Source organism: Peromyscus leucopus, chromosome 20 (assembly GCF_004664715.2).
Source record: "Peromyscus leucopus breed LL Stock chromosome 20, UCI_PerLeu_2.1, whole genome shotgun sequence".
NCBI lineage: Eukaryota > Metazoa > Chordata > Mammalia > Rodentia > Cricetidae > Peromyscus > Peromyscus leucopus.
Genome location: NC_051080.1, coordinates 39,369,240 through 39,390,773, shown reverse-complemented (window position 1 = coordinate 39,390,773; position 21,534 = coordinate 39,369,240). Strand labels below are relative to the sequence as shown.

General features: G+C 51.8%; 2 protein-coding genes across 2 annotated transcripts in view; both read left to right on the top strand.

Moving 5' to 3' along the window:
• LOC114694324 (cytochrome P450 2D1-like) overlaps nt 1-21,534 on the top strand; it is a 123,613-nt gene that overhangs the window by 76,563 nt on the left and 25,516 nt on the right. The gene's annotated exons all lie outside the window — the stretch shown is intronic.
• On the top strand, nt 8,969-20,671 carry LOC114688904 (DNA-directed RNA polymerase III subunit RPC8). The gene is made up of 7 exons (XM_028863379.2): nt 8,969-9,050; nt 9,308-9,432; nt 13,251-13,347; nt 17,637-17,723; nt 18,185-18,248; nt 19,333-19,534; nt 20,061-20,671. The coding sequence occupies exons 2-7, from the start codon at nt 9,322-9,324 to the stop codon at nt 20,112-20,114; spliced, it is 615 nt and encodes a 204-aa protein (XP_028719212.1). The 5' UTR covers nt 8,969-9,050; nt 9,308-9,321; the 3' UTR covers nt 20,115-20,671.

Below are 21,534 nucleotides of genomic sequence, written 5' to 3'. Positions count from 1 at the left end.
AAACCGCAGGGTTCAAGGGGCTGGAGAGACAGCTCAGTGTCGTGAAGAGCACTGGCTGCTCTTCTAGAGGTCCTCAGTTCAATTCCTGGCACCTCCATGGTGGCTCACAACTGTCTATAACTGTAGTTCTATAAGATCCAGTGCCAGCTGGGTAGTGGTGGCACACGCCTTTAATCCCAGCACTGTGGAGGCAGATGTAGGTGGATCTTTGAGTTGAGGACAGCCTGGTCTATAGAACGAGTTCCAGGACAACCAAGGCTGAACAAAGAAACCCTGTCTCAAACAAAACAAACCAACCAAACAAACAAACCAATCAAAAGATCCAGTGCCCTCTTCTGGTGTGCAGATGAAAACGAAACATCCATATACATAAAATAAACAAATCTTTAAAACAAACAAAAAAAAATGCAGGGTTCAAAAAGGCATGACCTGCAGGCTTATCATCCCAGCCCTTGGGAAAGAGGAGAATCTGGAGTCTGAGCGCAGCCTGAATCACCTAGTCATACTTTATCTTGGAGGAGAAAAAAAAAAAAAACAACACACACACACACACACACACACACACACACACACGTTCTGGCTCCATTACATTCTTCCTCTTTCTGCTGTGCCACAGTCCATTTGAAGTGGCTTCTTATTCCCTGGGCACCCATCTCCTCTGCCATGGGACTCATCTCCAGCCCGCGCTAACATTTTTGCCTCGTAAATTAGCATCTCCCTTCTTTCAGCTCCCCCAGCCCTCAGCTAATCCCCACCCCCACCAATCTAAGTACTATTCTGCCAGACAAGATCTCTTCCAGCACTTAAAGAAAAAGCATTGTATGTGTTTATGTGTATGTGCATGCGTGCTCACCTGTGGCCCATTCGAGGAGGTCAGAGGACCGTTTTGGAGAGTTGGTTCTCTCCTTTCAGCATGTGGGTCTTGGGATCAAACTTAGGTCCTCGGGATGGTGGCAAACAGCCCTCGCCTGGCTCTTTTCCAGGCACTGGGGAATCCAGCCAGCGAAGCAGGAACTCTATCTTCATAGAGCTGACAGTCCAGTAGGGGGAAGGCAATAAAACACCCTAATAACCATGTGCCGCCATGTTAGAAGGCAGTAAATGTCCCAGAGAACTGGTAAGCAGGAAGTGGGCTAGGGAGTGATGCTGGTGCTGGGTGGCTTGTGATCTAAAATACGAGGTCAGGTAAGCTCCGGGCTGGCTCCTCTCCAAGAGTGACAAAGCACTATGGGGTCCAGACAGGAAGACTGAGAGTTTATTTTATTACTTGCGCTGGTGATGAACCAGCCTGCCAATTTTAGGCTAGAATGCCATCTTAACGTAAAGACAAACTAGGCTCATTCTGTTTATGATTAAGCCTCTGTTTCTGAAGGATTGGGCTATCCTCCACCTGTAACCTTAACTACAGATGGTTCTGTACTGCCTGTTCCAGGAACGGCAACCCTGTCTTTGTTTCAAAAGGTTGTTATGATCACCTGTTGTTATAACTACCCGGCTATGGCCACCTTGTTTTACCTGCTCCTTTAACCCGACCTTCCATTTGCCTGCTAAATCCCCCATTTGGAAACCCCCTATCTCTGGGCTATAAAAGCTCTTCTCTTCCCCACGTCCAATGCTGATCTCTTCAACCTCACCTTAGGGAGAGGCAGCCAATGTACATGAAAAAAAAAAAAAAAAAGCTTACTTTAATTTTTTTTTCTTTCTCAAGATAGGGTTTCTTTGTGTAGCCTTGGCTGTCCTGGAACTCGCTCTGTAGACCAGGCCAGCCTCGAACTCACAGAGATCCACCTGCCTCTGCCTCCCAGGTGGCATCTTTGAGATTAAGACTGGGATAGGACCCAGGGCCTCAAACATGCCCAGCATGGGCCCAACCAAGAGCCTCATTCCAGCAAGAGTGGAAAAAATTTTTTGAGGGTCTCACAATTGTAGCTCAAGTTGGTCTCACACTCCCTCCAACCTCCACCTCCTGAGAGATGAGATCATAAGAATGTAAAACCACATCTGGCTCCAGAGTGAGAATCTTAACATGGGCATGATGGTGCATGCCTCTAATCCCAGCACCTGAGAAGTGGACAAAGAAGAACCAGGAGTTCGAGGCCAGCCTCAGCTTCACAGTGATTTCAGGGCCAGCTTGGTCCTTTAATAGGCTTTAATAAAGCCTATTAAAAAAACATCAGAAGAAAGGACCTGGACACAGCAAGGCTGTGGACCCATTCAAGCAGTTCTGATGGTGAGGGAGCCAAAAAATGGAGCACTTGCTGAAAGGAAAGAGGCTGGGGGGCGGGCGGATTTTTTAAGATGTGGGGAAGAAACAAAACCTTCACTGCTCTCTTGGTTTTTGTTTTGTTATTTTGATGTGGGGTGTCATGTCGAGTGTGCTATCCTCAAGATAACTAACTGTACTAGGGATGACTTTGACTCCCTGCTCCTCAAGCTTCTGTGTTTTGTTGTTGTTGTTTTGCTTTGTTTTGTTTCTGAGACAGGGTTTCTCTGTGTAGTTTTGGTGGCTGTCCTGGATCTTGCTCTGTAGACCAGGCTGGCCTCGAACTCACAGAGATCCGCCTGGCTCTGCCTCCCGAGTGCTGGGATTAAAGGCGTGCGCCACCACCGCCCAGCTTGCTTCTGTGTTTTAACTGCTGGTATTATAAATGGGCAACATCACTGAGTATTTGGCTTTTTTATTTTCTGAGACAGGCTCTCTCTATGTAATCCTACCTCTCCTAGAACTTACTCTGTAGACCAAGCTGGTCCCACACTCACAGAGATCCACCTGTCTCTGCCTCCCAAGTGCTGGGATTAAAGGCATGTAACCACCATTGCCAAATTTTAATTTTCTTTTGGTACAGTCATGCCTGGATATATTACCTTAGCTGGCCTTGAACTCCTAGTCACAAGTGATGCTCCTGAATCAGGGCCGAGAGTGGCAGAGGCTACAGGCATGCTCCATTACGATTCCTGCGATTTTAGATTTCACAATCAATCTCAAATGCCATTCCACAGCAATAATCATCATTCTTTTCTGTGGCTTTACAGTTTTCTGTTAAAAGATATATGTCTTTTCTTTTCCTCAATATTGCTTTTACCAAAGGACAGTCTGTCTTTCGTTTTAAAAATAAGGTCTTGCATAGCCCAGTTTGGCCCTGAACTTTTGCTCCCCGGCCTCATTCTCTCCAGGGCCAGGATTATAAGTGTGCTCCAGCTTGTTCAGCTACAGACGCCTTTGAAACCAGTTCTGTCGTTAGTGCTGTTCGGCCGGGCAGTGCGGGGCAGCCGGAGCTTCGGCCGTCCTGGCCACCAGGGCCCAGTTCCTGTGCTGTGTCGTGGGAGCGCCATGCCCTGAGCCCTCCCCACAAGACTCTTCTCACACACAGGCTTGTTCCCAGCTTTTTACCCACTTCGCTCTTTCCCTCTTGGCAACCACAGTTCTGTTGCCCTTTTGTTCATTGAAATGAGCCATGTTTTCAAGTCCTGGCCATATGCCAGGCACTGATCTAGGCCCGGATGGATGATGTGGAGAGAAGCCATACAATGGTCCTCTGCTGCTGGGGAGCTTGCAGACAGGGTCATTTGTATTCAGTAAACCATTTCAACCATCCATGGAGCAAGGCAGAGAGTTAGTAAAGAGGCCAGATCTTTTTTTTTTTTTTCCTTAAACCAAAGTGTTGACCAAAACTTTGTGCCAACAAATTATTGAGCTGAATCCCACAAAAGAGGCTTGGGTTCTGAAACCCTGGGCTCTGAAGCTCATCATCCTGTCCCCCGCCCCCCTTCCCCCTACTCACTCACCCCTGTTTTAGCCTCCCATCCAGCTAATAGCTTGAAGCCCTCAGGCGTTAGTTTACCCACTTCTGTCCCTGAAACTAAGCTGTCCATCTCCTAGCGCCTAAGGCCTCCTCACTCTGACCAACTCTGCTGTCTCTGCTCTTCCTCCTCCTCCTCCACCCAAGGCCACAGATAATCCGTTTTTCTAGTCTTCCTGCCCTCTCCAGCCCTTCAGACCCAGTGTGCACCAGCTGACGTGGAACTGTGCCCTTTACCCAGTTTAACCAAAGGCATGTGTGTGCACACAAATAAAAGTGTAATTGTAAAAGGTTTTAAGAATTAGACAGGGTCAGCCAGATGGTTTAGAGGGTCAAAGTATTTGTCACCAAGCCTGGGAGCTTGAGTTCAATCCCCAAGACCCACGTGACAGGAGAGAACCTACCCTGCAAGCTGTCTTTTGACCTCCACATCTACACCATAGCATGTGTGTGCCTACACACAGATGGGATTTTAAGATTAAGCAGGGCGGTGGTGGCGCACACCTTTAATCCCAGCACCGGGGAGCCAGAGGCAGGTGGATCTCTGTGCGTTTGAGCCAGCCTGGTCTGCAGAGCGAGTTCCAGGACAGGCTGCAAAGCTACACAGGGAATTCTTGTCACAAAACAAACAAACAAACTACCTCTGGCTCTTTCTGGAACTCAGTATGTAGAACAGGCTGTTTTCGAACACACAGAGACCCACCTGTCTCTGCCTCCTGAGTGATGGATCAAAGGTGTGCGCCAGGCCCAGCTGAGAAGAGATGGTGTTGGAAGTGGGAATGGACAGGACAAGGGAGTGCACACAACTGGGAAACAGAGAGCGGGACTAACTGCAGGAGAAAGGGCGTCAGCTGGAAAGGGCGAGGGGACGCTGGAGACAGCATGGAGGGGATGGATGTGAACACAGAAGAAGGACATATAGGTACTGTGCTTGCTGGGTTGATGTCAGCTTGACACAAGCTAGAGTCAACCTTTGAGGAAATGCCTCTGTAAGATTTGGCCATATGCAAGCCTGTAGGACATCTTCTTGATTAGTCACTGATATGAGAGGCCTAGCTCATTGTGGGTGAGGCCACTCCAGGGCTGGTGGTCCCGGGGTTCTACAAGAAAGCAGGCTGAGCAAGCCATGGAGAACAAGTCAGTAAGCAGCACTCCGCCACGGTCTCTGTATCAACTCCTGCCCCCAGGTTCCTGCCTGTTTGAGTTCCTGCCTTGGTTTCCCTCAGTGGACTGTGACCCAAAATTTGCAAGCAAAAGAAACCCTTTCTTTCTTTCTTTCTTTCTTTCTTTCTTTCTTTCTTTCTTTCTTTCTTTCTTTCTTTCTTTTCTTTTCTTTCTTTCTTTCTTTTTTGTTTTTTGTTTTTCAAGACAAGGTTTCTCTGTGTAGCTTTGTGCCTTTCCTGGAACTCACTCAGTAGCCCAGGCTGGCCTAGAACTCACAGAGATCCGCCTGCCTCTGCCTCCCGAGTGCTGGGATTAAAGGTGTGCGCCGCCGCCGCCGCCGCCGCCGCCGCCGCCGCCGCCGCCGCCGCCAGAAATCACCACCCGGCAAGAAATCCTTTCTTTCCCAAGTTGCTTTTGGTCATGAGTCATTTCAGCAATAGAAACCTCAACTAAGACAAATATAAAGATGCCATGATAAAATCCATTACCTCTTATGCAAGTCTAAAACATTAAAATAAGAAAATAAGTTCAACAGGCTTTCTGTTGGATTATTTTCCAGCTGTGGCTAGAGTGTTTTCCAAGCACATGTAAGTAAGTCTGGACTAACTAACCTGTAGTATTTAGTGGTTTAAATGTCTACATTTGTGATGAGTTTAGCAGGGTATAACCCCATCACTCTCTAGGACAGTGGTTCTCGACCTGTGGGTCTTGACTTCTTTGGGGGTCTTAGGTAGGGTTTCTATTGCTGTGAAGAGACACCATAACCACAGCAACTCTTATAAAGGAAAAACATTTAATTGGGGTGGCTCACATTTTCAGAGATTAAGTCCATTGGCATCATGGTCGGACATGGCTGCTTGCAGGCAGACATGGTGCTGGAGAGGGAGCTGAGAGTCCTATATTTTGCATAGGAAAGAGGAAGTGGTCTAACTCACTGGGAGTAGCTTGAGCATAGGAGACCTCAAAGCCCACCCCCATAGTGACACACTTTTCTAGCAAGGCCACACTTCCTAATAGTGCCACTCCCTTTGGGGGCCATTTTTTTTCAAACCACCACATTGGATATCCTGCATATCTGATATTTACATTATGATTCATAACAGTAGCAAAATTACAGTTACAAAGTAGCAACAAACTAATTTTTTTAATTTACTTATTTATTTTTTATTTTACAACACCATTCAGTTCCACATAATAGCCATAGATTCCCATGCTCTCCCCCCCCCCCCGTCCCCCTTCCCCCAGCCCCCCCATTCCCACCTCCTCCAGATCAAGGTCTCCCCCGAGGGCCGGGATCGACCTGATAGACTCAGTCCAGGCAGGTCCAGTCCCCCGCTTCCCAGACCGAGCCAAGTCCCTGCATAAGTCCCAGGATTCAAACAGCCAACTCATGCAATGAGCCCAGGACCTGGCACCACTGCCTAGATGCCTCCAAAACAGATCAAGCCAAATGACTGTCTCACCCATTCAGAGGGCCTGACCCAGTTGGGGGCCCCTCAGCCTTTGGTTCATAGTTCATGTGCTTCCATTCATTTGGTTATTTGTCCCTGTGCTTTATCCAACCTTGGCTTCAACAATTCTCGCTCATATAAACCCTCCTCTTTCTCACTAATTAGACTCCCAGCGCTCCACCAGGGGCCCAGCCGTGGATGTCTGCATCCAGATTCCTCAGTCCTTGGATGGGGTTTATGGCACAACTATCAGGGTGTTTGGCCATCCCATCACCAGAGTAGGTCAGTCCCGGCCGGCCGTCTCTCGACCATTGCCAGCAGTCTTTTGCGGGGGTATTTTTGTGGATCTCCGTGGGCCTCCCTAGCTCTCTGCTTCCTCCCCTTCTCATGTGGTCTTCATTTACCATGGTCTCCTATTCCTTGTTCTCCCTCTCTTTTCTTGATCCAGCTAGGATCTCCGCTCTCTTTCCCTCGACCGTCGCCCTTCATTGGTTCCACTCATGTCCAGGCTGTTCATGTAGATCTCATCCATTTCTCCGTGTCTTTCTTGGGGTCCCATTTTCCAGGTAGCCTCACTGGTGATGTGATGTGAGTAGCAGTCCAGTCATCCTTGTTCCACATCTAGCATCTTCCTATGAGTGAGTACATACCATATTTGTCTTTCTGAGTCTGGTTACCTCACTCAGGATGATTTTTTTCTAGATCCATCCATTTGCCTGCAAACCTCATGATGTCATTGTTTTTCTCTGCTGAGTAGTATTCCATTGTGTATATGTGCCACAATTTATTTATCCATTCTTCAATTGAAGGGCATCTAGGTTGTTTCCAGGTTTTGCCTATTACAAACAATGCTGATATGAACATAGCTGAGCAAGTGCTCTTGTGGTATGATTGAGCATTTCTTGGGTATATGCCCAGGAGTGGTATAGCTGGATCTTGGGGGAGATTGATTCCCATTTTTCTAAGAGCCTGTTGCTTTAAACTGCACCATTCTGAGACTGAAAAGGTGCTGTGGCTGCTGGCTCTGCCCACTTCAGCTTCCCAACATGGCAGTGGCATGTTTTCTGTCAGCTCTGGGAGTCATCAAGTCTCAGAAATAGTGGGTCTAAGCTTTTATCAAAGCAGTGTGTAGCCCAGAAACCTCTTTAAAAAAAAATACTAGTAAAGACTAAATCTACCATACAGCTTAATGTGCAGCTGGCAGACGCCTCATTTTTGCCATACTGCCGGTCAAACGCACACGCCAGGAACCCACCAGTGTTCAAACCTGTGTTTTGCGGCGTCTAGCTGCCCGTATGAGACAAGAAGCAGGAACCTGGTTTTGGCTCTGTTTAGAATTGGTTATTAAATATTCTCAGGTTTAAGGTGGAAACTCGAGCCATTGGGTGCTATTTGTAGCTGGAGTTTTCCTGCCTTGTCCACAGTCAGGACAAATCTTTGTCACCCGCCAGTCCCACAGCCGCTCAGACCCAACCAAGTAAACACAGAGACTTATATTGCATACAAACTGTATGGCCGTGGCAGGCTTCTTGCTAACTGTTTTTATATCTTAAATTAACCCATTTCTATAAATCTATACCTTGCCACGTGGCTGGTGGCTTACCGGCGTCTGCACATGCTGCTTGTCCTGGCGGTGGCTGCAGTGTCTCCCACAAACTAATTTTTATGGTTGAGGGTCCCCATAACGTGAGGAATTGGACTAAAGGGGTGCAGCATTAGGAAGGTTGAGAACCACTGGGCTAGGAGCATCTGCACCTGCAAAGCACTGAGACAAGACAACATATAGTAAGAGCCCAATCAAAGTCTTCTGTTGGGGCTGGAGAGACGCTTCAGCAGTGAAAAGCAGAGGTGGTGGGTCACAACTCACTGTAACTCTAGTTCCAGGGGATTGAGGTCCTCTTCTGGTGCACTTCCACATACGCAGGCAAAACACCTCATACAAACAAGCTACCTACTGATACAATGAAGAGCATAGCTAACTAATTCTTACCTCTCATGTCAGTCACCTGAAATGCTTTGGTTCTAAGCAGTGGGGAGGGACACTGGTGTCTTACATGTGTTCAGACATGTAACTTCTTTTTTTGTTTGTTTGTTGTTTTTTGTTTTAGTTTTTCGAGACAGGGTATCTCTGTGAAACAGTGAAACAGTGCTGGCTAACCTGGAACTCACTCTGTAGACCAGGCTGGCCTCGAAGTCACAGAGATCCACCTGCCTCTGCCTCCCGAGTGCTGGGATTAAAGGCCTGTGCCACCACCGCCTGGCTTGGACTGATTTTTTAAGCGTGTTATATTTTTTTTTCCAAAGCATCTCTCAGGCTGCCGTGCAAAGATAACCCGGGCCCGAAGCGCAGACTTGTCGCCTAGCAACCAGAACTCGCTGAGGGGCCTGGGGTTGTCTGGCTTAAGAAGGAGGTCCCGCCCCCTCAACGCTCTACCCCGCCCCTCTCCCCTCACTGGCTGGGTACAGCAGGCGACCCCGCCCACCTCCTGGCCCCGCCCCTCGCTGGAGCCTCGTGTCGCTCCGTGCCCCTCCTGGGCGGGCAGAGGCTTCTTATTGGTCAGTTCTCCGGAAGCTGGGGGATTCGGATTCGGGAGTCCTGCGCTGCGTCTTGGGAGCCGCTGGACGCGCGTGAATGGTGCGCGGCTGCTGCGCGGGGTGCGGGCGGAGCGGGACGGGGCGGCCCCGGACTTAGGGGTAGGTGGGTGGCTGGAGGGAGCGGGCCTCCGTTTCCAGCGGGGCAGAAACGCGTCCTCCGCTAGCGGCACCCCGGGCTCTCCCGCGCGGCCGGCCCAGCTGCTGGCCTGGCTTGTCCGAGGCTGCGAGGGACCGAGGAGGCTCGGGGACCCCCATCGCTCGCAGGCCCCCGTGCTTGACGGACTCTCTGGTTCCCAGAGTCCCGGCGCAGGATGTTCGTCCTGGTGGAGATGGTGGACACCGTGCGCATACCGCCGTGGCAGTTTGAGCGGAAACTCAACGACTCCATTGCCGAGGAGCTGAACAAGAAATTGGCCAACAAGGTATTGGGCCCTCGGGCTGGCAGGCAGTGCCCGCTGCCCCCCCCCCCCCCCCCCCCCCCCGCTGCAAACCTGGCTGTTGTCGCCTGGTTCAGTCTTGTGGCCTTGCACACATGTAACTTCTTCATGTCAGGGTCTCCTCTCCTGTTCTAACTTCTGAACCAGATTTGGATGTCAGTCGTACCCAAAGGAGTTAATGGGCCGGGCGAGGTAGTGCACACCTGTAATCCCAGCTTCTTGGGTCGTTGAGGCGTGTGAGGATCGTGAGTTCGAGGCCATCGTGGGCAACATAAGCGTCGGGGAGTTGAACAGTACTTAAATCCGCTTGGCATCTGCGGGACCGTTGGTTCAGTTCTCAGTATGGCCAGAAAATAAACAAAACAGAGAGAGAGAGCGCGCACAAAATGGGTGTGTAAAAGAGAAACTGGAAAAATGTCAGTTTCCACATTCAGCTACTGTGCAGTCTTGGCCAAGTCACCCGCTCTGGGCCTCACTTTCACTTGGAAAACGGGGATAATTGTTTTTCTGTTGACTGTGCGTTCTGCGGACGGACGGGTAGTTCTAGTAGTCTGGGGCTGTCGGCAGTTTGTCTATTCATTCTCAAAACAGTTTTTTGCACACCTGCTGTGGGTGGGCCATGCCAGTGTGCCCCAGGGCCAGCTGGAGAGGCCTTTCCGCTCTCCTGTGGCGACTGCTCAGTTACCCTGTTTCTCTTAACCACAGTTACTTTCTTGTTTATCTGAACATTTTTGTTTTTTTTAAGATTTTTCTTTTTTTTTTTTTTTTTTTAAATGTTTGTGTAAACCTGTGTGTGCCACAGTGCATGAGAGGTCAGAGGACAGTTTGTGGGCCCTTCTACCCTGTGGGTCTCTGGAATCGAAGTCAGCAGTCAGGATTAGAGATAGGTTGCTTTCCCAGCTGAGCCATCTCTCTGCCCACCCCCGCCCCCCCAACCCTTCCTCCCTAATTTATTTGGTTACTGTGTTTCCCTTTCTGTGGATAGATACAGGGTCCTCTCTGACTTACTCCTTTAATATCTCCAAAGCTTAGCCAATGTGGCAGTGAAGACAGAGGCTCTGCTCCTGGGGGGGGGGAGACTTGACTCAAAGGGTCTCACAGTTGAGTATATTCTGGTGGCTCAGGGTAGATGGCATGAAGGACAGGCACACACCCACCCCTAGGCAACAGAGGAGCAGCACCCGGGATAAAAGAGATTGGTGGCTTTTTCGAGGAAATATCGCTTGACCTGAGATCTGGTGGTGAGGGGAAACCAAGGGAGCCTCTGGGTTGGAACGGGTTGGTGTAAAGAGCTGAGGAAGCCTGTGCACAGGTCCTGAGGAAGGAGGGCTCGTGGCCTCTGACTGGGCACAGAGGAGGGTGCTGGAGCTGGTGAGGGAGGTCTAGGGATGTAGATGGGATGTAGATAGATGCAGGCCACAGGGCCCTGGGGGACTTTGGAGTTCAGGTATTGTTCTTTAGAGGCCAGTAGGAGGTGGTATTCTGGGAGTGGGGCAGAGATAGATAGACAGACAGATAGATAGATAGACAGATAGGTAGATAGATAGGCTTTAGATAGGAGGCAGGTGGTCCCTTTATGGGAGCCTGCGGTCAGAGGAGGAGGAGGTATACACACAGACCTGGGGTTTGTCAGCTGAAGGAACCAATTCGCTGACTTATTTGTTTGGCCTTACAGGCACAGCGGTCTGTCTGCCTCCGATGCTCAGGCGCTAGCACTAAAGGTGTTCGCCACTGTCTTAGTCACAGTTCTGTTGCCAAGAAGAAATACCATGGCCGAGGCAACTCTTCTAAGAAAAAGCACGTTGGAGGCTTGCTAACAGTCCAGAGGTTTAGTTCATTATCACCACAGTGTGTGTGGGGGAGAATGTGTCAGCACATGGGGTGCTGAGAGCTGCATCCTGATCCGCAGGCCAAGAGAGCAGCACTGGCCTGGTGTGGACTTTGAAACCTCGAAGTCCCCCCTCCCCCCAGTGACACACTTCCTCCAACAAGGCCACACCTCCTAATCCTAATCTTTCTCACATAGCATCCCTCCCTGAAAGCTAAGCATTCAAATAGATGGGCCTGTGGAGGCCATTCTTAGTCAGACTCCCACAGCCACCACATCCAGGGCTTTGGCTTTTTTTTTTTTTTTTTGGTTTTTTTGGTTTTTTTGAGACAGGGTTTCTCTGTGTAGTTTTTTTTTTCTTTTTTCTTTTTTTTTTTTTTGTTTTTTGAGACAGGGTTTCTCTATGTAGCTTTGTGCCTTTCCTGGAACTCACTTGGTAGCCCAGGCTGGCCTTGAACTCACAGAGATCCACCTGGCTCTGCCTCCCGAGTGCTGGGATTAAAGGCGTGCACCACCACCACCACCACCACCACCACCACCACCACCACCACCACCACCACCACCCAGCTCTCTATGTCTCTATGTAGTTTTGGAGTCTGTCCTGGATCTTGATCTGTAGACCAGGCTGGCCTTGAATTCACAGAGATCTGCCTGGCTCTCCCTTCCGAGTGCTGGGATCAAAGGCGTGTGCCACCACTGCCTGGCTTTTGCTAATTTTTTTGATTACATGTATTTATTTTGCATGTGAGTATACATACCATAGCACATGTGAGCAGGTCAGAGGAAAACTGTGGGGAGAAGGTGATTCTCCTTCCACCTGTGGTCCTGGGGTCCAACTTAAGTTGTCAGGATTGGCGGCAAGCACCTTGATGGCCGAGCCATTTTGCCAATACTGGCTCCCCATTTATTTTTGAGACAGGGTCTCATGGGGCCTGAGCCGACATCACATTCACTGTGTAAGCAAGGATGGCTTTGGACTTCTGATGCTCCTGCCTCCACCTCTCAGTTGCAGGGATTACAGGCGGGCACCACCATGTCTGGCTGAGGTCAATTCACTGACTCCTGTGAAAGGCACCCCCACAGAAGTTTCTACAGAAGAGCTCATTGCAGGGTGCTCTGCCCCAACTCTGGGGTGCTCTGACGTCTCTCTAGTCCCTGAGCAGCTCTGGTGAGGTGTGTGACTAGGGGGTGGTACATGTGCAGACACTGAGCCAAGTCCTTTAGATACCAGAGTGTGGGCTTGGGGTGTGTGGGGTGCTGCGCTATTGAAGGAACTTTGGCCATGTGTCCTGTGCGAGCCCTGTCTGTGTGTGTGTGAGGTGGTGTGAGTGTGGTGTATGTATGGCGGGGTTCTCACACTTATGCCTGTGATCTGGAACACAGACTCTGGGATATTGGGAAATAGAGGTTTAAGCAGGGATTCCCACTGCCAGTCCTCTCCAGGGGTGACAGTAAACTTCGGTCATTTGTGGTCTCTGAACCTGCCACCAGGATACTTCATGTCCATCCTATTCACTTAACAACAGCACTTCAGCTGGTGTCTCTTTTTGGGGGGTCGGGGTGGGAGGGAGGGCGTTGAGACAGAGTTTCTCTCTGAACTCACTCTGTAGACCAGGCCGACCTTGAACTCACAGAGATCCGCCTGCCTGCCCCTCCTGGGTGCTGGGATTAAAGGTGTGTGCCACCATGCCCAGTCTGGTGTCATTTTTGAACTGGGAAAACTGAGGCTCAGAGAGGCAAAGTAATGTCCTTGGTGGTCCCACAGTGAGGTGGAGCTGGCATTGGAAGCTGGCTTGTCACTCAGGCCCTGCTCTTTCCAGAGTTCTGCGTCCTGAGGTCCCTGCTACAGTCAGCTCCTGCAGAGTCTTAGCTGGTGTCCATCTAGGAAAAGGGTACTCAGAGCTTGCTTGTGACCGTGGGGGTTTTGGAAGAGCTAGGCCCCGGGGTCACTGTGTGTATGCACATGTGTGCACAGGTCGTGTACAACGTGGGACTCTGCATCTGTCTGTTTGATATCACCAAGCTGGAAGATGCCTATGTATTCCCAGGGGACGGAGCATCACACACCAAAGGTGGGTACCTTCACTTCCTAGGGTGAGGCTCATTTTCTGTAGCAAAAGATCAAGCTGCCATGCTTCTTGGAGTGACAGGGGACCTGGGCCCAAGTCCTAATTCTGCTACGAGTTTACTTCAGTGACCATGGGTAGGTACTCTTGTCCCCTGGGCCTCAGTTTCCCTATCTGTAAAACAGCAGTGTGGACAGGGAGATTCTCAAGGCTGCTACAGTTTTGAGATTGAGATTGTGGTTTAACCTGTGGGTCTCTTGGGTTCCATCTAGAGCCCCCTGATACTTACCCAGCCCTCAGGCTACTCATTGCTTCATGGTGTGTAGTGAGGTGGCCTGCTAGGTAAGGGCCCTAAGTGTGGCTGTTCCTGGTGGAGAGCAGAAGGTGAGAAGGGAAGAGCAGGCTAGTTGGGTCTAGGGACCGGGAGGGGCAGGTAGGACCCAGCAATCAGAACTGCGCTGTGGGGCCCGTGAGTGGCTGAGGGGTGAAGGTGCTTGCTGTCCAAATCCAGAGCCCCGAGTGTGATACCCAGAACTCACTGGATATGGGAAGGAAACTGACTGCCCCAAAATGAACACACACACACACACACACACACACACACACACACACACACACCCCACAGTGTGGCCTCTAAAGCAGGGATGGTGATACACACCTGTATCCCAACCCTTGGGAGGCGGAAGCAGGGGAGGATCAGGAGTTCCAGGCCAGCCTGGGCTATCTATCTAACAGTGATAGTGGATTCTGTACTTCAGGACTGCCAGGAGGACCAAGGGACTATTATAGTCATGTTCAAGACGGGGCCTTGGCACTGAGGGAGCATGGGGATTGCTTGTTTCTGTTGGTTCTGTGGGTTACTTGGGTGGTGCTCTTCTGGGCAGTCTCGGCCAGGACCGGAATGTCCGGGTTAGTGGTTTCAAAGGTCTGAAGTGCCGAAGTCTTCGGCCTTGCCTAGATACCAAAAGTTGTCACGAGACTAAGACTGCGGGATGGAGAGACAGACTCTACCCGTTGGTGAGGGAAAGTGTAAAACTGGAAGGGATGGGCATGTGGGGGTGAAAGGGTGGTGGGCGGAGTCAGTATCGGGCATCTTGTCTTCCCTGGAGGTTGTAGGGCATCCTCAGTCTGGCTTGCATTGGGCCATCAGAAGGGTGGCTGGGAGGAACTCTGCATCCTGTCTCAAGGCCCTGGGTGGAAATGATCCTCAGCTTGCCCAGGGCTTGCAGTATCAGCCAGGGAATGGGCAGAGGCAGAGAGTGTTTTAACAGGAGTCCTGTGACAGACACACAAGCCACAGTGAGGCAACCTTGACTTTGTCCGTGTTGGTCAGCCCCAGCCCAGGGACGGGTGCTCAAGCGTTCCGGAGTGTGTGGAGACAGCCTGGGGTCTGGGCTGACATCCCGAGACTCATTAATTGACATGGTATTGAGCTCCGCAGAGAGCCCCAGGAAGCAGGCTGTCTGTGTGTGCACTAGGCTGTTTCATGAGCAAGCCCAGAGCGTGGAAACAGCTCTGAGGAGCTCTGTTCTCAGGGAGGAGAGCCAAGCTGAGCTGGGCCCTGCACTCAGGCAAGGGCAAGGCCTCTGTTCTCCGAGAATGCAGCTGAGCCTAGCCGGGCTCTGTTCTTGGACAAGAGCCTGTGGTCCAGGAGGCAAATGCTGAAAACTTCAGGAGCACCAGAAACAAATCACCTCCAAGGAGACGCTGCCTGTTGCTTTGGTGATATTTGGCGCTTGGTCTCAGCATTGGTTTGTATTGACCCCCACACCCTGCTCACCCTGGGTCTCTTGTTTCATTGTGGGAGATGTGTAAGTACTGAGCACTGAGTTAAGTATATCCCACAGACCTGTGTTTGCGTTCTGGCCCTGGGCTGGGGGCCTGGGCAGCTAAGTCTCCCCATCACACAGGGGGAAGTCCTTTGAGGGCATGAGCACTTCAAGAGCTTTAGGGCCATGCCACACTCCATCCTCCGCTGCGTGCAGGTGGCGGTCAGCAGGACAGCTTGTTAGAGTCTGTTCTCTCCTCTCACCATTGGGGTCTTGGTGGTCAGACTCTGGTGGTCAGACTTGGCAGCAAGCCCCTTTATCCACTGAGCCATTTTGCTGGCCCCATTCTGCTCTGTGACTTGGAGAACCTGACCACTTCAGTGCCTCATGTGAGTGGAATCGGGGATTTGTTCTTTTCCCAGAAACTCGACGCATCCTAAGGGTTGTGGAGTGCGTATCCTGGAATTACACCTGCTCGCTAAGAACAGATGACCCCCCCCCCCCACACACACACACCCCTCTCCCGGGAGCTGGGGTGGGGAATGGAGTACGGTCCTGGGTGGGGGGACTCAACCTCATGCCATTCGGTGTCCACCACTGTGCCACACCTTCCAGCCCTTGGTGGTGGATTTTTAAGACAGGGTCTCTCGTGCAGCCCTGGCTGTCCTGGAACTCACCATGTAGACCAGGCTAGCCTCAAACTCACAGAGATCTTCTTCCAGGGTGCTGGGATTAAAGGTGTGGGCCACCATGCCCAGCTCCAGCCTCTGTCTTCAAGGCTGGTTAATGTACTGTGTGTGCCCACTGAGCTTTTGTTCACTCATTACTCAGTGGGCATGGGCTGCTCACCACTTCCTTCCAGATATGGTGTTCAGGCCCTGGGCACTGGTTTACATGCTGTCCTGTCCTGGTAGGCCTGTGCCAGACAAAGCCTGGCAGACGCTTTGAGCTGAATGCTAGGTTATGAGGAGGGCAGTGTTTTTCCATCCATGTCTGCTCCTGCTGCATCCTGGAGAGTTAGCAGAAGGCCCAGTCATCTTCAGGATGTTTGTCACCTGTGCAGGAAGGCGGGTGGACAGAGCTGGCCCGGGTGGGCCCCTGAAGGAGTCCTGGAGAAGCCTGTGCTGGGAGGGGGGTGTCTGTCGAGGAAGGTGCATTCAGCCTGGTGGCCTTGTCCGGGGAAAGACTTAGAGGGGGGTAACCAACCCGTGGGTCGTGACCCCTTTGGGTTGCACATCAGATATCCTGTATATCAAGATTTACATTACAATTCATAAGCTGCAAAATTACACTTATGAAGTAACAACAAAAATAATTTTATTTTATTTTTTTAAACTTGGCTCCCCCCCCCCCCCCCCCCTTTTTCCGAGACAGGTTTCTCTGTGTAGCTTTGTGCCTTTCCTGGAACTCACTTGGTAGCCCAGGCTGGCCTCGAACTCACAGAGATCCGCCTGGCTCTGCCTCCCGAGTGCTGAGATTAAAGGCGTGCGCCACCACCGCCTGGCTTTTTTTTTTTTTTTTAAATAATATTTTGTGTGCATTGGTGTGAAGATGTCAGATCCCCTGGAACTGGAGTTACAGACAGTTGTGAGCTGCCACGTGGGTGCTGGGAATTGAACCTGGGTCCTCTGGAAGAGCAGCCAGTGTCCTTAACCACTGAGCCATCTCTCCAGCCCCCCAAATAATTTAATGGTTGGGGTCACCACAACATGAGGGACTGTATTAAAGGGTGGCAGTATTAGGAAGGTTGAGAGCCACTGGCTTAGAGGCTTCCCGTGGCAGAATGGGCAGGAGAGCTGTGTGGTTGGAGTGGGTCACTCTTCCTCTGTATGGGGAAAACATGGCATCTGACCCAGGCAGTTCGGACAGGCAGGTGGCAGAGAGCATCTTCCTGTTGGGGAGGGTCAGTGACAGGTGTGGCTTCTGCTAAGGCCAGGGATCCTCCTGATGGGGGTCCAGCTGTAGCCAGCCTTTCCTTGGATTCAGGTGAGTGGGGAGCACATAGGGACAACCCGTGCGAGAACCCGTGAAGGCTTGCCCTGCGTGTCTCTGTCACCACAGGCAGCCTTGGCGGTTTTAGTGTCCTGTCCCAGGTTGGCTCTGTGCTGAGGGTAAGCTTGCCCAGACACCAAGAGATGGGAACTTCCTTCCAAGTCTGGCCAATCGCTGCTGTCCTTTTGGAATGTAAAGGACAGCTTGACTTTGGAGTCACTAACAACCCAGAATCAAGGCTTAGGTGTGACTGAGATGGATTTGGAAACCAGCCTTAGTCCAAGACAGCAGCTGCTGCTGGTCCCTTTGGAGACCAGCCGTGACCTTGCAGAAGTGGCGGGGTGGGGGGGGGGATGGGGGGGGGTGTTGGTCTTCTGGCTTAGCAGACAGGTCTAGACCCACAGGAGAACTTGGTGTGGACCGCTGGGTAAGTGTGCTGGCAGTGAGGTGGACATGGGCCAACATGAGCGGCCCCAGGCTCCATGACCATCATGGAGGGTCTGGTGTAACTGACAACATTCCCTTCTTTCCCAGTCCATTTCCGGTATGTGGTGTTCCACCCGTTCCTGGATGAGATTCTCATCGGGAAGATCAAAGGCTGCAGCCCAGAGGGTGTGCACGGTAAGGGGTGGCTTCTGGGGTGAGATGGGAGCCACCACAGTGGGGCGGGCATTGTATGCTGACCCTGTAGACCAGGAATCCAGCTGAATCTTCCCTGTGGCATCAGAGAAACTGCCCAGCTCCAGCACCAAGTGACGGGTGCCCCATCCCCTCGGGGTGCCCCATCCCCTCGTGCTCCCAAGCCTGTGGAGGTGACAGACTCATACTGCCTATGGGTCCCTGGGTATGCAGTGACCATTCGGGGCGGAGGACTAGGTACTTGGAGCTTTGGCCAGGGCTGCTCAGCCCATGTTGGTAGTGTAGTTAGAGATGTGGGGCTTTGAGGCAGGAGGGGACAGATTGTCCTGGGGACACCTGGGCCACACTAGGAAAGGGGGCTTGCTTGCAGTGTCCAGCCATCTCTCCTGTGCTGTCCCTTTGAAGTCCCCATCCCACGCCATCATGTTCTTCTTTTCTTCCAGTCTCCTTAGGGTTCTTCGATGACATTCTCATCCCTCCTGAGTCACTGCAGCAGCCTGCCAAGTTGTATCCTTTCAAGGATAATGTGGGGCGAGTGGACACCCCCCCCCTCCTGTGGTGACCTGGGGACTCTGATCTGTCACTGATGGCAGTGCTGCTGTGAAGCACCAGGCCGCCTCTGCTTCCCACGCTGACCACAGTGTCACACGCTGGGTGTCGGTCAGGCTGGGTGACTGAGCACTGCACACCTTTGGGGCTTCGGTCACTCCCATCACCTCACTCAGTTGTCCCTGCAGGGGTCATTTCAGAGATCTTCCCCCAGGAGCTTCACTTTGTCAGGCTGCCTCCGTTTCCCAGGGTGTGGGGCTGGTGTTTGGAGCGCGAAGCCCCTGTCCTCTTCCTAAGCTCGGGGTTGTTTTATTTATTTATTTGTTTGTTTAATTTTTTTGAGACAGGGTCTTTTTGTCTTGCCTTGACTGTCCTAGAACTCACTTTGTAGACCAGGCTGGCCTTGAACTCACAGAGATCCACCTGCCTCTGCCTCCCAGGTGCTGGGATTAAAGGTGTGTGTCACCACCGCCTGCCTGGGCTGTTTTAATGGAGTCCCAGTGGTCTTGGGAGAGTGGCTCAGGTGGCCTGTCACAACTGTACTGGGCTCCCAGCCGAATTATGACATGGAGAAGGCAGTGCGCCACTAGAGGGCAGTGTGGCTCTGCAGACTATGGTGGAGGAGCAGAGTTAGCTCTCTCACACCAGGCCTGTGCAGGGCAGTGGTAGGATTTAGGTGAGACTCCGTGAATTGTCAGCAAATCTGGCCTAGCCTTATTGTTTTCCTCAGGCAGGTGACATTCACACCTACCTCATCTTCTGGAGACCAGGGAAAGCCCATGATCTACCTTCCTGTCAATTTAATTGAGGCTTGAATGGGAAGTGTGGCAACCTGGTCATTCTCATTTCCAGACTTGGGAATTAGTTCTCACTTTGGGTCCTGGCCAAACTAGCTCCTCTCCAAGGAGCAGAAGCAGCTTTTACTGGGACTCCCCAGCCGAAATGGCCTCAACCTGGAGTTGATTTGAACTTGGGTACTTCAGAGGACTCTCAGCCTCACGAACTCCCATAGCATGACTGTGGCCTTGACCCTGGTCTCCAGTGATGAAACAGAACAGGTCTGGGTGTGGGAGTATGAGACGGAGGAGGGTGCACACGACCTGTACATGGACACCGGCGAGGAGATCCGCTTCCGGGTAGTGGATGAGAGCTTTGTGGACACATCCCCCACAGGACCCAGCTCAGCCGAGGCTGCCTCTGCCAGCGAGGAGTTGCCAAAGAAGGAAGCGCCGTACACGCTTGTGGTAAGCTGGTGGGAGGCTGCTTTCTTGAAGTTCTACTTCTAGAACCTTCCTTGGCAGGTCAGGTGTCTTGGGACTGTCGTCTGTCACTTCTCAGCCTGCTTCTGTGGACTGGGCTATGGGGTGACAGCGCTGCTGTAGATGTTGGGCAGGATGGGGGAGTTTGTCCTGCCTCCCAGAGGGACAGTTCAGGCCGGATTACCTCAGGAGGATCTTTGAAGGGAAGGAAACCAAGGAGGGGCTAGAGATGAAAGTTGAGACTAGAGCAGGGTTCCAGGGAAAAGTGGGGTCCTCCCTGTGTGCGGCTTTGGGGGCTCAGGAAGACAATCTGGGGGTGAGAAGGGATTGCCCGATCCCACTTGAACCTGGAGAGCTGAGGCAGGAGCAACATCATGGTCCCAGTCACTCCACAGCCTCCTGGCCTGCCATTTGCCTGTGCTGGGCCTGCCAGGTGCTCTAGGTTGGGCCATTAGGCCCTCCTGTCCCAGGCAGCCCAGTGGTGACAAGTGTACCTGTTTTTGTTTGACAGGGATCTATCAGTGAGCCAGGCCTGGGCCTTCTCTCCTGGTGGACCAGTAACTAGCCTTGGACCTTAACAGTGACTGCCCAGCTTGAAGACCCTGCCCAGACCCTCAAAAGTGGAGCAGTTGGCAAATTCTGAGGAGTGCCGCCCAGAGCTAGGCTGGGTGGGACCAGGAGTGCCATCCCTCCCCAGCTCTGGTTGTCTGCCTTCTGGAGCCAGCCCTGAAGTCCTCTGCACCGGATTGCTTTTGGTTTTTTGAAAGTCTCATGGATCCAGGCTGGCTTCTCACTTGCTGTGTGGCTTAGAGTAGCTTGAGTTTCTGATCCTCCAGCCTCTACCTCTTGAGTGCTACAGTTAGAGGTGTGCACCCCCACATTGACTTTATGTGGTAGTGAGGATGGAGCTGGGACTTTGGGCACACCAGGCAATCGCTCTACCACTTCGCCAGCACAAGGACCAGCTTATTTCGTCAGTGCTGAGGATGGAACCCAGGGCCTCTTTTATGTTAGGTGGGTATTGTACTACTGAGCTAGGCCCAGCCTACCCCTTCCTGTGAACGTCTGGTTTTCAGTGACAGAAGAACCATCTAATAAATAATGACAGCAGCAGGAACCTCCCCCTTTCAGTAGCTGACATCATGGTCTAAGGTCACCAAATTGCCAACCTGGTGTCCAGTCCCTCGCCCCACAGCTGTAGGACTCTGGCATTTATGAGACCAGACTGACTCTAGCTGAGCTTGGAGGTTCTGTAGTAAATGCAGAGGCCACTCAGGCAGGTGTTTTAAGGCCAGCGCTGTCAGCTGCAGCACCAAGCTGCAGACATCTTCCCCCATCATTTGGAAGGAGCACTCCCCCCTCCCCAAATGAGCCAAACCAGCCCCGTGTCTAGGAAATGGAGGCTGTGGGGTTGCTGTCCTAAGGTCTACCGTATAAGAAGCCTGGGTTGCCACTGTCCCGATGTGACCACAAGTATCATGTGGGGTTAGTGATGCCCCAGGTCTCAGCAAATGACTCTGCCAAGCACTGTTATCCTTTGTCCCACTGGCACTAAGATATTTGTGTGATGAGTACTGTTTGGTAACAGACCTCAATGGCCTGCCTGGGTCTTTCCATGTGGGGGAACCAGGTAGTGTCATTTTACCGCACCTTCTGCTGCAGAGACAGCATCTATGATTAGGTGTGACTTGGGGGCAGATACCTTTTCAGGCTGCTTTATCTTCCTCTGTGGTCCAGGCTGGACTTGAACTCAGAGATCCACCTGCCTCTGTCTCCCAGGTACTGGGTACTGGGATTAAAAATGTGCCACCACCTCCCACTTTAGGATAGGTGCCGCACCCACTCTCAGGGTAAAGACCGGGCCTAGTGCATCAGTCCCAAGGGGACCGGAGACAGCTCGTGGTCCCTGACGCTCTACTGCAGGCACATGGGAGGGCAGGAGGGGTGGGAAGTGTTTTCTGTTAGTGCTCCCATCTCTGCTGCAG

Coding starts and splice junctions, on each gene's coding strand:
- LOC114688904 (XM_028863379.2), top strand. CDS start 9,322: ATGTTCGTCCTGGTGGAGATGGTGGACACCGTGCGCATACCGCCGTGG. Junction 9,433..13,250: donor ACAAGAAATTGGCCAACAAG/GTATTGGGCCCT, acceptor ATGTGTGCACAG/GTCGTGTACAACGTGGGACT. Junction 19,535..20,060: donor AAGCGCCGTACACGCTTGTG/GTAAGCTGGTGG, acceptor TTTGTTTGACAG/GGATCTATCAGTGAGCCAGG.